The sequence below is a fragment of the Strix aluco genome, chromosome Z (assembly GCF_031877795.1).
Source record: "Strix aluco isolate bStrAlu1 chromosome Z, bStrAlu1.hap1, whole genome shotgun sequence".
Classification (NCBI taxonomy): Eukaryota; Metazoa; Chordata; class Aves; order Strigiformes; family Strigidae; genus Strix; species Strix aluco.
This window is the reverse complement of record NC_133971.1, coordinates 22,783,960-22,795,720: the sequence shown is the minus strand read 5'-3', so window position 1 is coordinate 22,795,720 and position 11,761 is coordinate 22,783,960. Positions and strand designations below refer to the sequence as shown.

At 47.2% G+C, this 11,761-nt stretch overlaps 1 protein-coding gene across 1 annotated transcript in view; it reads right to left on the bottom strand.

Moving 5' to 3' along the window:
• Window positions 1-8,037: 8,037 nt before the first annotated feature.
• Window positions 8,038-11,761, bottom strand: part of SVEP1 (sushi, von Willebrand factor type A, EGF and pentraxin domain containing 1) — a 132,307-nt gene continuing 128,583 nt past the window's right edge. The window contains exon 50 of the mRNA XM_074812946.1: window positions 8,038-10,573. Coding sequence (XP_074669047.1) covers window positions 10,543-10,573 — 31 coding nt within the window. The 3' untranslated portion in view covers window positions 8,038-10,542. The remainder of the gene's footprint in view (window positions 10,574-11,761) is intronic.

The window sequence follows — 11,761 nt, the reverse complement described above, 5'->3', positions numbered from 1 at the left end:
TCACTTGCCCCACTCCCCAACGGGTGCATGCCTGCAGACTGTGTGACACTCACTTTTGGCCCAAAACCACCTCTCTGGGAAGCTGGTTGCACGTGAGCACTATGGGGATATGCACCCTGTATACAGGTCCTCAAGGCAGCCGAGACAATGTGCTGGGCATTGCTTCTCCGTGTGGCTGCTGTGCGGAGCAGCACTGCCCCTGGAAGTGGTCCTGCCATGGGGCAGGGCACCGGCTGCCGTGGGTCTGACCCAGCGCTTTGAATCCCTGGAGATGCCTGTCTCTTTCACCATGTCTGCATTGCAGGGCACGACTAAGCCTCCCACCAACAGGTTTTCACTGTTTTTAAATCAGGAGGTTACTTTAACCATGGGCAGCTGATCTGGATCATCCCCTGCAGCCCACACTCCATCTATGCCTCGGTACAGAGCTGGGAGACATGGAGCCAGTACAAGTGCTGGTGCTGCTTCCCCACACACGGCAGACACTGCGCCTCTGTGTACACACACGTGCAGGAGGGAGGTATAGAAATAGCTCACAGGAGGGAGAATATCAGCCATGCAGATTTGCTCATAGCAGAGATTTTCTGGATTGACGCTCAAGTCTGATGGGAATTTTTGGGGTGTTGGACAATGTGGAAAATCCAGTTGTGCTTTGTTGTCCTTCAACAGGTATTCACCCCAGCTGTTATTTCCTGCTCTAGCCCACTGATACCTCAGATCCTGATGCTCAGTTTGATCTGAATTTCATTAAACTCCACAGAAGGGCTTTTGCCCAACTCTGAACATCAATTGCTGGGGATATCTGCAGCTACTTTTGGGTCCAACAGCACCCACTGGTGATGAGAACAGGGCCAAGGGAGATGGTGCACCCAAAGACGCCTCAAACATGACAGGGTCCTGAGCCTTTTTGGGTCACAGTGGGATCCTGAGTGTGGCACTAGTGAAGGAGAGCTCTTGTGCAAGCCTGCACCACCTGCACCTGAACAGAAAGCTTTGGCTGGAACTCAGGAAAAAAAGGAGAGTTTATGACCTTTGGAAGAAGGGGCAGGCAACTCAGGAGAACTGATGTCATAATGTTATACAGGGAGAAAATTAGAAGAGCCAAAGCCCAGCTAGAAGTTAATCTGGTGCCTGCCATAAAATGCAATAAAAAATTGTTTCTATAAATACATTAGCAACAAAAGGAGGGCTAAGGTGAATCTCCATCCTTTATTGGATGCATGGGGAGACATAATTACAAAGGATGAGGAAAAGGCTGAAGTAGTTAATGTCTTCTTTGCCTCAGCCTTTAATAGTATGACCAGTTGTTCTACGGGTACCCAGCCCCTTGAGCTGGAAGGCAGAGATGGGGAGCAGAACGAAGCCCTCATGATCCAAGGGGAAACAGTTAGCAACCTGCTACACCACTTAGATACACACAAGTCTATGGGGCCAGATGGGATCCGCCCAAGGGTACCGAGGAAGCTGGAGGAAGTGCTAGCATTTTCCATCATTTATCAGCAGTCCTGGCCAACTGGGGATGTCCTGGTTGACTGGAGGTCAGCAAATGTGATGCCCACCTACAAAAAGGGCTGGAAGAAGGATCTGGGAAACTACAGACCTGTCAGTGTGACCTCAGTGCCAGGAAAGGTTATGGAGGGGCTCATCTTGAGTGCTGTCACACAGCCTGTACAGGACAGGCAGGTGATCAGGCCCACTCAGGGTTTATGAAAGGCAGGTCCTGCTTGACTAACCTGATCTCCTTCTATGACAAGGTGACCTGCTTAGTGGATGAGGGAAAGACTGTGGATGTTGTTACCTGGACTTTAGTAAGGCCTTTGACACCATTTCCCACAGCATTCTCCTGGAGAAATTGGCTGCTCATGGCTTGGACAGTCATACTCTTTGCTGGGTTAAAACCTGCCTGGATGGCTGAGCCCAAAGAGTGGTGGTGAATGGAGTTAAATCCAGCTGACAGCCGGTCACAAGTGGGGTTACCCAGGGCTCAGTACTGGGACCAGTTCTGTTTAACATCTTTACTAATGGTCTGGATGAGGGGATCGAGTGCACTCTCAGTAAGTTTGCAGACAACACCAAGTTGGGTGGGAGTGTTGGTCTGCTTGAGGGCAGGAGGGCTCTACAGAGGGATCTGGACAGGCTGGAGTGATGGGCTAAGGCCAACTGTACAAGGTTCAACAAGACTCAGTGCCAGGTCCTGCACTTGGGTCAGAACAACCCCATGCAATGCCACAGGCTTGGGGAGGAGTGGCTGGAAACCTGCCCGGCACAAAAGGACCTGTGGGTGTTGGTTGACAGCCAGCTGAACATGAGCCAGCAGTGTGCCCAGGTGGCCAAGAAGGCCAATGGCATCCTGGCTTGTATCAGAAATAGCATAGCCAGCAGCACTAGGAGAGTGATCATCCCCCTGTACTCGGCACTGGTGAGGCTGCACCTCAGATACTGTGTTCAGTTTTGGGCCCCTCACTACAAGAAAGACATTGAGGTGCTGGATCATGTCCAAAGAAGAGCAATGCACTGGTGAAGGGTCTAGAGCACAAGTCTTATGAGGAGCAGCTGAGAGAACTGGCGTTGTTTAGCCTGGAGAAAAGGAGTCTCAGGGGAGACCTTATCGCTCTCTACAACTACCTGAAAGGAGGTTGTAGCGAGGTGGGTGTTGGTCTCCTTTCCCAAGTAGCAAGTGACAGGACAAGAGGAAACAGCCTCAAGTTGTGCCAGGGGAGGTTTCAATCGGATATTAGGAAACATTTCTTCACCCAAAGGGTTGTCAAGCATTGGAACAGGCTGCCCAGGGAAGCGATTGAGTCACCAAGCCTGGAGGTATTTAAAAGATGTGTAGAATGGCGTTTAGGGACATGGTTTAGTGGTGGACTTGGCAGTGTTAGGTTTACGGTTGGACTTGATGATCTTAAAGGTCTTTTCCAACCTAAATGATTCTATGGCTCTATGATTCACTTTTGCTGCTCAGCTTTTATCTCTGTTGCCCTAAGGCCCAATTACGGATTTTCTTGGAAATGTAGGTGGAGGGAGATGGCTCCTTCTTCTAATTCTTGGTGCTTAAGCATTTGATGTTTTCCAAAGTGCCAGTGTTGGTGCAGCCTGTCATGCACCCTCAGGCAGACTGTCTGCATTCTTTACTACTTTTGCATCTTTTCATGAATACCCTGAAAGACTCAAAAAAACACAATAGTTTTTTGAAAGCAGAAATATAAAAAGCTGTTGAAGTGAGCTCTCTGGACTGTAGTTTGTTTAGCATGCTGTATCATGCCTAGTTTTACACTAACTGAACTGATGAAGTCCAGGATTTTCTCAGAGGGAGCCCAGCCCACAGGTATCTTGAAAAGCCCGTATGCTTTTTGATGCAATGGGATATCTGCTCTACTTATCATTAGTCCTGTTTTTTTATATATCCCCAGAGTCACAGTCAGTGACTCCTCTCTGAAGCATCCTCAGACATGGTGTTTGTATGTGGCAGCCACTTGTGTCTGGCTTACGTAGCCCTGCCAGGGATGAAATCAGGAGCACCTCATACTTTTAGAACATGTAGGTTGCAAAGTCACACTCGGAGCAGGAGGGAAATGCTAGAGCCAAGGTTCCCAGCAGGAGCTGACTTTCCCAGCGTGCTGTGCAGTGTGATTGTTGGTGGCACGACCAGGGCGCGCTTCCCCTGCCTGGCTGTATTTATCTTCCCTTATTTATCTGCTGTTTCAGAGCCCTGCACCTCCAGCCCTTGCGACATTCCTGCTCTTTCCACGTGGACACCAGCTGCCAGAAGCCACTAGCTTCATATGCCAGCACACCCAGGAATGGCAGCAACATTATCTCTCTGGTGCTGGCCACAGAGAAATCATAACCTTGCTGGCTCTGGGTTGAACCAAAACAGAGATGAACCAAAAATCACACAGGCTGCATCACCGCTGTGCTGTGGGCTTCTCTATTTTGCTCTCCTCTCTCATGCCTAGGACTCTGCCAGTGTTGCTTCTTCCCGAGCAGGAAACCCACACCTGGTGTGTGTGGGAATACCCAGGACACCAGCATGCCTTCACACATCCCTCCCTCCCCAGGCGTTTTTTTTTCTCGGGAAGCACCAACTTGTCATTTCACGTCATTTCCCCTTAATATGATTACCCTTCCTGTATGTAATTTATTCCCACAGGTACTTAGAGCACCTCCCTGCATATTAGCAGCAGGATTAATTAATGAGCTGTTTATCCCTTACCCCAGATCGTTAACCAAGCTATTTAATAAAATCAGACCAGACATCTGGCCTAGCAATACCTGACTGGACAGCCACCTCTTTTATCAACCTTCTGCATTCAGCTGAGAGCAAATACCCAGTGCCAGGCACTTAGCAGCCATCTCACCAGTGTTTACAGGGCAGGCACAGTTTTTCATATTTATTATAATCCCATAATGACTAAGGCTGCAGTCCAGAAAAATGTTTAAGCTTGTTTTTAACTGCATAGGTGCAGCTAAGTGCCCTTAATGGTTGTATGACATGACCATATACTTAAGCGCTTTCTGAACTGCAGCTTTATGGAGATTTCCGTTCTTGTCATACCACACATACTCCCATTTTGTCATCCCTTTTTCCCAGCATGGAAAAAGGGCATTTGCAGGGTGTTCGCCTTACCAGAGTTCTCCAAATTATCCATGCTGGGTGAGTCGGGTCTGGAGATGAGCCCAGGCTCTCCCTGGGCAGAGTTGCAAGGCTGCCACTGTTCAACAACATCACAGATGACTACAGGCGTTTTTGCCCCTACCCCAGTCCCAGGGGTGGAAGACGGCCCTTCCTGGGCTCCTGGGCTGAGCCTGGTGCTCAGCGTTAGTGCCTGCCTTCACCCTCTTCTGGGGCGGACAGACAGCGGCAGATCCAGGACAAGGTTCCACTGCAAGGTTTTGGTTTCTGCAGAGGGTGCTGCCGGCCTGCCCTTTGCTTGGGCTCAGCCGAGGATGGTGGTGCAGCCTGGCTTTGGTGCTCTGTGTGACTTGGAGGCCCCCCAGCTGACATTGCAGACCTGCAGAAAGAGCCAAGAGCGGCAAATCCCTTTATAATTCCCTTGTCACTGAGCAGTATCTGGGACCTGCTCACTGTGCACACAGGAGGCAGACGGGGTCTCTGCACGTTGCTGGACTCCTCTGCCCACTCGCACCAGCCCAGGACCCTGCTCATGGCTCTGTCTATGAAGCAGCGGCCCTGTGCTCAGAGCTGCAGAAGCACAGGGGTACAGATATGTTGTGAGCCACACCGGTGGAGTGGGTGCCAGGGAAAAGGGAGATCCCAGGCTTCTATGGAGCAGGAGCAGAAGGGAGCAGCATCTTCTACCCACCTATTGCAGACTGATCTGGATATGCCTCTGCTCCATGCTGTAGGTGTCTGCCTGGCAATGCGTGCACCAGTCTCCACCCCAGGCAGCTGCAAGCATAGTCTGTATCTGTAAAACGAGGGACAGCAAGGCCAGGCAAGGCAGCAGCAGCTGGAAGAGTGCTCCTGTCCACAGGGCTGCCGCTGCGTGTCGCAGAGGCTGCCAGCCCTGCCTGCACCCGCAGTTGCACAGCAAGACCACCCTTCCCACTGCACCTCCCCTCCAGCCAGTGAGGCTGCTGGTTTCACGTTCAGTGAATCCTGGTCACTTCTGAGTTAGTTGCAAAAATCATGCCACTCCAAGAGCGATGGAAGTATTACAGCCAGGATATTGAAAATAAAGCAAAATAAATGGACCATGCTGAGGAAGCAGCTAGGAGGGGAAAGGAGGGGAAGGCATGACTAATAGCCAACAGGGAAAGCCCTGGATTTGTTTGCAGGGCATGGATGAGCAGGGAGTGGCAACTACAGTGATTGTTCTTTGTCACCCGGTTGCATAAGGACAGACTGATTTCCTGAGGCTGCTGGGATAAAGCACAGCACAATTATCGAGAAGAGTGCTGGGCAAGGGTGCAGAATCAGTCCTCACCATGCTCCCAGACTACTAGATGGTGCAGGCCAGGAGCATCACAAAGCCAACCTGTCCCTCCCCAGCAGCCTCTTTTTCTGGCTGTTGCCATGCAAGCAGGCTCTGGGTGCAGTCACAACTGGTGCTAGTCTGGGCTGGCTGACACTGTCATAGCCTCAAAGTTTCTGGAGATGAAGAAGGGACTTGACCTTCCAGGAGGATCTGCTCAGCAGCTGTTGCTTGCAAACCACAGTCTGAAGAAGGAAGACTGACACTGAGCAGAGACTAGACTGGGAAGATTGAGGTTAGTACTGGTCCACTGGGCTATCAGCAAGGTGTATGGATGGTATTTGCAGAAGGGCTACCATTAATAATGATGATAATTTTGCTTAGATCTCATCTGTCTGCTTTCATCTGCAGCACCCTGGAGGAGAAGGAAAGGCTCATCTGGCCTGTAAAATGGTAAGACTTGAAGTGACTTTCTTGTGGTGACACAGTCTGCCACTGGCTGGGGGAAACTCAGTGTCCTATCCACTAGGCCATGCATGGTGCTTCTTGTAGCACAAGGCAGCCACGCTGGTCCATCCACAAGAGCAACATCTGGCAGGATGGACCAGCCTGTGCCAAAGAACCACATCAATAAGCTTGTGAAGAGCACCAGATTTTATACTGCTTCGAGATCAGCTGGGAGAGGTGGCAAGCATGCAGACCTTGATATTGGCAGGCACTAGCAACATGTCTGCCTAGAAAGCAAGAGTAATGGAAATGCAGCCCTGGTTCTGCGAGAGGAGCTCGTCATAAATGGGACCATTTGTGAAGAAGTGCTCTGCTTCATGTGCGTGAGTGGAAATAACCTTAGAGAAAGAGATGGTGCTGCATATTCCACCCGGCCTGCCTCTGGGTACTGCAATGCTCGTCTCTCACTGCTGGAAATGCATGGTCAGGGCGCACTCTCCCAGAAAAGTATCTGCAGTGCAGTAAAAGCAGCAGGGATCCTCTCCAGAGTGAGGGTCCAAACTGCTGTAAGACGAGTCTGAGATGCACAAACTGTTCCTGCGCTGAGATGCAAGAGACTCAAACTGTCCTCACAGCAAAAAGGTAAATCTTCACGGTAACAACCACTGGCACACACTGACCCTGTCCAGTGCACCCGAGATCAGAGCTGACACTCATATCTTTCCCACTGTACTGCCACAAGCAGAGAGACACAGGTGTTAGCAGACTCCCTTCATCATTTCAGCTTGTTTGGTTTTCATGGCAAAGTGGACAGGGCGAGGGAGAGATCGTGATTCTTACACTTCCTTTTAAATAAGGTAGTGCTCTGTACCCTGTACAGCGTGCACAAGATCTGAGTCCATGTGCAAAGGCAGCCCAGCTGTTCCCACTCAGGATTATTACCAGGATCTGGAGGATTGTAAATTTGAGATGTAAACTTGCATCTTTTCTATCAGATGCACATCAAATTTCAGGGCTCCATTAACAACAATGCCTATAACCTCACACCACCTTTGGGCTGGTGGCTAGGAAACATTGACTGCCTTTTGCACTTCAAAGTCTCTACTTACACCTATGTAGCAAAACATTGAAAGGCTTACTAACGTTACCTTCAAAAACCCCACACCCTTAATCTTTTGACTGCTATGCCATATATGCTTGTTTGGAGGAGTAGTGTTTGAGTTATAAAGTTTTATTTCTGCTATAGTACATTTTTAACTCAACTGTCTTTGAATATGGGTATCTCCATAGCTTTAAAAATTCCAGTACTGGTGCAGAATAAAACAAGCCGTATCTCTATCTGGTATAAGTAGTGAGTGAAGCAGGTTTTAATGCATCTGTTTATGCCAGTGGTAAATCTGGCCCTTACAGATTTTAAAATATGCTCTAGCAGCAGAAAGGATTTGAAAAATTATGTGCTAACTGCATTGTTATTCAAAGATCAAACCTGGACCAATCCAGCACATCCTTTTAAGATTACTGGCAATTATTTTGTCTTTTCCCTTGAGTGGAGTTCCATTTCCCCAATACCTGGGCTTTGTCAGCAGGTCCTAAAGGGTAGGCCGATATTTTTGTTGTGAGGCATTAAGAGAAGAGCACAATGTTGCCTCTATATGGGTACTAAACAGGGTGCAACTTTATTTACAGTGTAAAGTGCATCACACAGAAGTCGTTTAAAACACACAACAAGCAGTGACATAAATGACAATACAGTACTGGGTAGGGAGGGGAAAGTGTTCCAGCAAGTATCAAAACATCAACAGCATTAATATAACAGCCTCTAGTTCCAGCTGCTCTGCCCTACCACCACGTCTCCTTATGAAACGTGTTGACTGGGTTGATCCCCGGACTCCGTGTACTAGTCACTAGTGTGAAGCTGTAGTGCTAAAAGCCATCCCACAGCCCTGAAGTCTCGAACAATGTCCTGCCAGCTCTATGCACTGTCCTCACCACTGCCGTTCTGCTCTGGAGATCACCAGGGCAGAGTCAGGGCACACACCAGAGAAGCACCCTGGAAAAGGGTGACATGTAAATAAAGATCTGCTTTTCTCAGCCATGCACTCTTTCCCTTGAGAAGCCCCATGTTGCTCGCTGCAGCTTCCATTGATACACTGTTGAGGCAGCCAGGAGGTCAAGGTAAAAAGCACCTACAAATGGTGGTGACTATGGGTTGAAATGCAGACATTATTTACCAACCACTAACTTCAGTCAAAGCTGTAAACATCAATGGCTGTGGAGCTGGGAGACAGAAGATTGTTGCTACGTGCTAGCAGAGTCCATTAGAAAAAGAAGGTTGTGGGAGCTGAAACAACAACTTTTCAGCTGGCTGCAGCTCCCACTGGGAAGGAATCTACATTCACATTAATCTGATCCCCTAATGACTCCTATTTTTTACCTATCTGTTTTTCTTTTAATTGGCTGAAAGCTCTTACTGGCTCACAACTTTACTTGTTTCTTTCTTTCCCATTTCTGGTCTTGGGCTAACAGCCATCAGTTGTCAGTATTTATTACTGTGAGCTTATTTTGGTGTCATATCACTTTTCTGTGTCCAAATTCATGCATTCATAAAAGGAAGGTAAATCTATAAATGGGGGAAGGGTGGGGCAGGTTGTGCACACTCTTAATCCAGGGGGTAACTAAGCAGGAATGCTACAGAAGGTAAAATTCATTTCTCATCCTTCTTTCCCAGTGCTGACTGCAAGTCACACTTTTCTGTTATTACTGGGAAAAATGGAGATTCTGATTAATGATGCTCAGGTTCTCACTCTAATGTCTTCTTTCACAGATCAGCCTCTTTGCTGACGATAAGTACCAATCACTGGACCTCAAAAAATGCATCTGATTTCCACCTTGTAATTCCACCACCCTGCTTAACCACAGGAAAATCTTACCATCTCAGTTCATTAGAGCATGACTTGATGGCATTCAGGTGTGTGTTATACTCAGATGCAGTGGGAACAACGGTGTGATAAAGAGAAACCTGACAGCAGGTGTGCTCTCAGTACTTCTCACTCAGCTGAGCATTTCTGCCTGTGTGCGTACTCAAGAGAGGCATTTTCCAGTTCTCTGAGGGTTCTGCATAACATAAATACAACCCTTCTGTAAGCAAAGTTTCACCTATAAACTTAACTGGTGCCTTCTCCCTCCATCTTAGGGGCAATCAAACTTTGGGACCCAAATCCCATGCATCAAAAGCATTCACCTAGCAGACAGCTGCTAGACATGTGTTTCACAATTTACACAGGAAAGGGATGGTGGTTACAGGCAGGTGCTGAGTCCCATGGCAAGTGGGAAGTGCAGGGTTCCATGGTTCGCCTGCTTCCCACTGCTGGATCCTGCATTATCCAGCTTTAGACCTGAACTGCTCACAAGCCAAAAAGTCTCAAAGGCTCTTGTTGACTAGACTCAATCCACCTTTCTCTGAATCACAATGTTTTCTCATGTCTTTTACATTTTTGACTACTTTACCGATACATCTCAGGTAAAATTCATGCTGATGCCTTCAGTGAAGTCACTCTCCAATGATGTTAATGTCACATAACATACATTACAGAATCTTCTTCTTATGCCCACCAGAAACTGTGGTTATAGCATGGACTTCATCACATGTACTTCTAATTTACATCAACATGAGTTCAGAAACAGGCCCAACACAAAGTTTAGCGGCTCTGTTAGCCTTGTGTAACTATTCTTTACTGTTGAGTTGCTGGAGAGCAGTATGCTTTGGCAGATGGTAAGTAAAATTGCCACATTCTGTTTAATCACAGTTGGCAGTATAGTATGGTTTAATTAGCTTACTCTATGTAAGAAATGGGAAGGACTTCACTTTACACAACCACTTCCTCAGTGGACAGTAGGAATCTTTACATTTGTATGTGTATGTGTGTATGGTGTGTGTGTAGCAGCATATATTTGATAATACTTTTGTAAATGAACAATACAGAGGATTTCTTTAAAAATTGAAAGGTATAGTAAAAATGTATCACAAAATAAAATATAAAACAAGGGAGCTGTGGGGGGAAGGGAAGCAATGGATTTGATTTACAATGCATTGGATTCCAAGCCCTGGTGCCTCGGCTGAAGAAAGGTATCTGAATGTAGAACTGCTGCTCTGATGTTAAAAGGGATAGAATCCAGTCTTCCGTTTCCTGTGTCAAAAAACCCAAACAAAATAAAATCAGTGCTGCACTGAACATACCAAACAAGATCAAGAGTGAGGCACAAGAGGGGGGTGTCTGAAAGTATACCAGGGATTAGAGAGCCACAGCTCAAGACGGCGTGTTGAGCGGGGCAGAGGGTGGGCCTGGGGAATAAAGGCATCTGGCATTTAATGCCTCATGACTCATCACAGAGTGGTTTGGAGCTAATCTTGTCCTGGATGCTGATAAAGCCTTTGACCCTTTTAGCTTCTCCTTGTAAATCACACCTAGTTAACCTGCAACAGAAAATCTTTGCTACTATGGCATTTACTCCTGTTCTGCCTGTACTGTTTTTGGGTCTTCAGACAGGACTGTACACTGTAAAGAGTCACCAATGGCTAAGGCCAAAGCTTAACAAAATCAGATTAACAGATCTCAATGCTTGTTTCTGTCCCCTTCCTTCCACCCTGACAGTTCTGTGTGGGAAACTTCCTCTCAAACAGCTCTTGAAGGGATGAGCTGCTAGACCACAAGCCTGTAGGGCTGATGATCCACCTTCCCTCAGACTTCATAATGCTGCACAGAGCTGTGGACTTGGACCAAAAAAAACAAACAAGGAGAGTGCAGTTTGGTAAGAGCCTGAAACTTTGCTCTGCTTCAGAAATAAACTCCATAAGTTTTGACTGCTAAATCCACTGGATTTGGGCTTCTCTGTTTCATGTCCTAAATGGAAATACTATCAGACTTTAGATGTGTAGCTTTCAGTCTAAAGCTGGATGCTGTTTGTTGGCAGTACATTTAAGTTGCTTCACTTAGGCATAAATAATCACAGCTGACAAATTAAAACTATTAATTTTGGACAATTTCTCAAACAAGCATCTTTTCTATAGCTTTAAGATAAACAGTGTATCAGAGAGACAGGGAGGAATGTCTGTCACTGCCTGTCCAGAAAGTACACAAAAAATGTACAATGTCACAGGCTTTGTCTGTATCCCAGAGAAAAATATTAATATTCAGCTGTTAATTTATTTAGCTCTCCAGGATAATGACCAATGTGTTCAGCAGGAGCCTATGTGAATTGAGGTATAAATATTTCTGCTAGCATGTGTTTCATGGCGCTCGTTAATATTCCATGCAGGAAGCAGGAGAACTCATGCTGCATGTTTTGTTACTGTATCTGATTCTTGACCACAACAA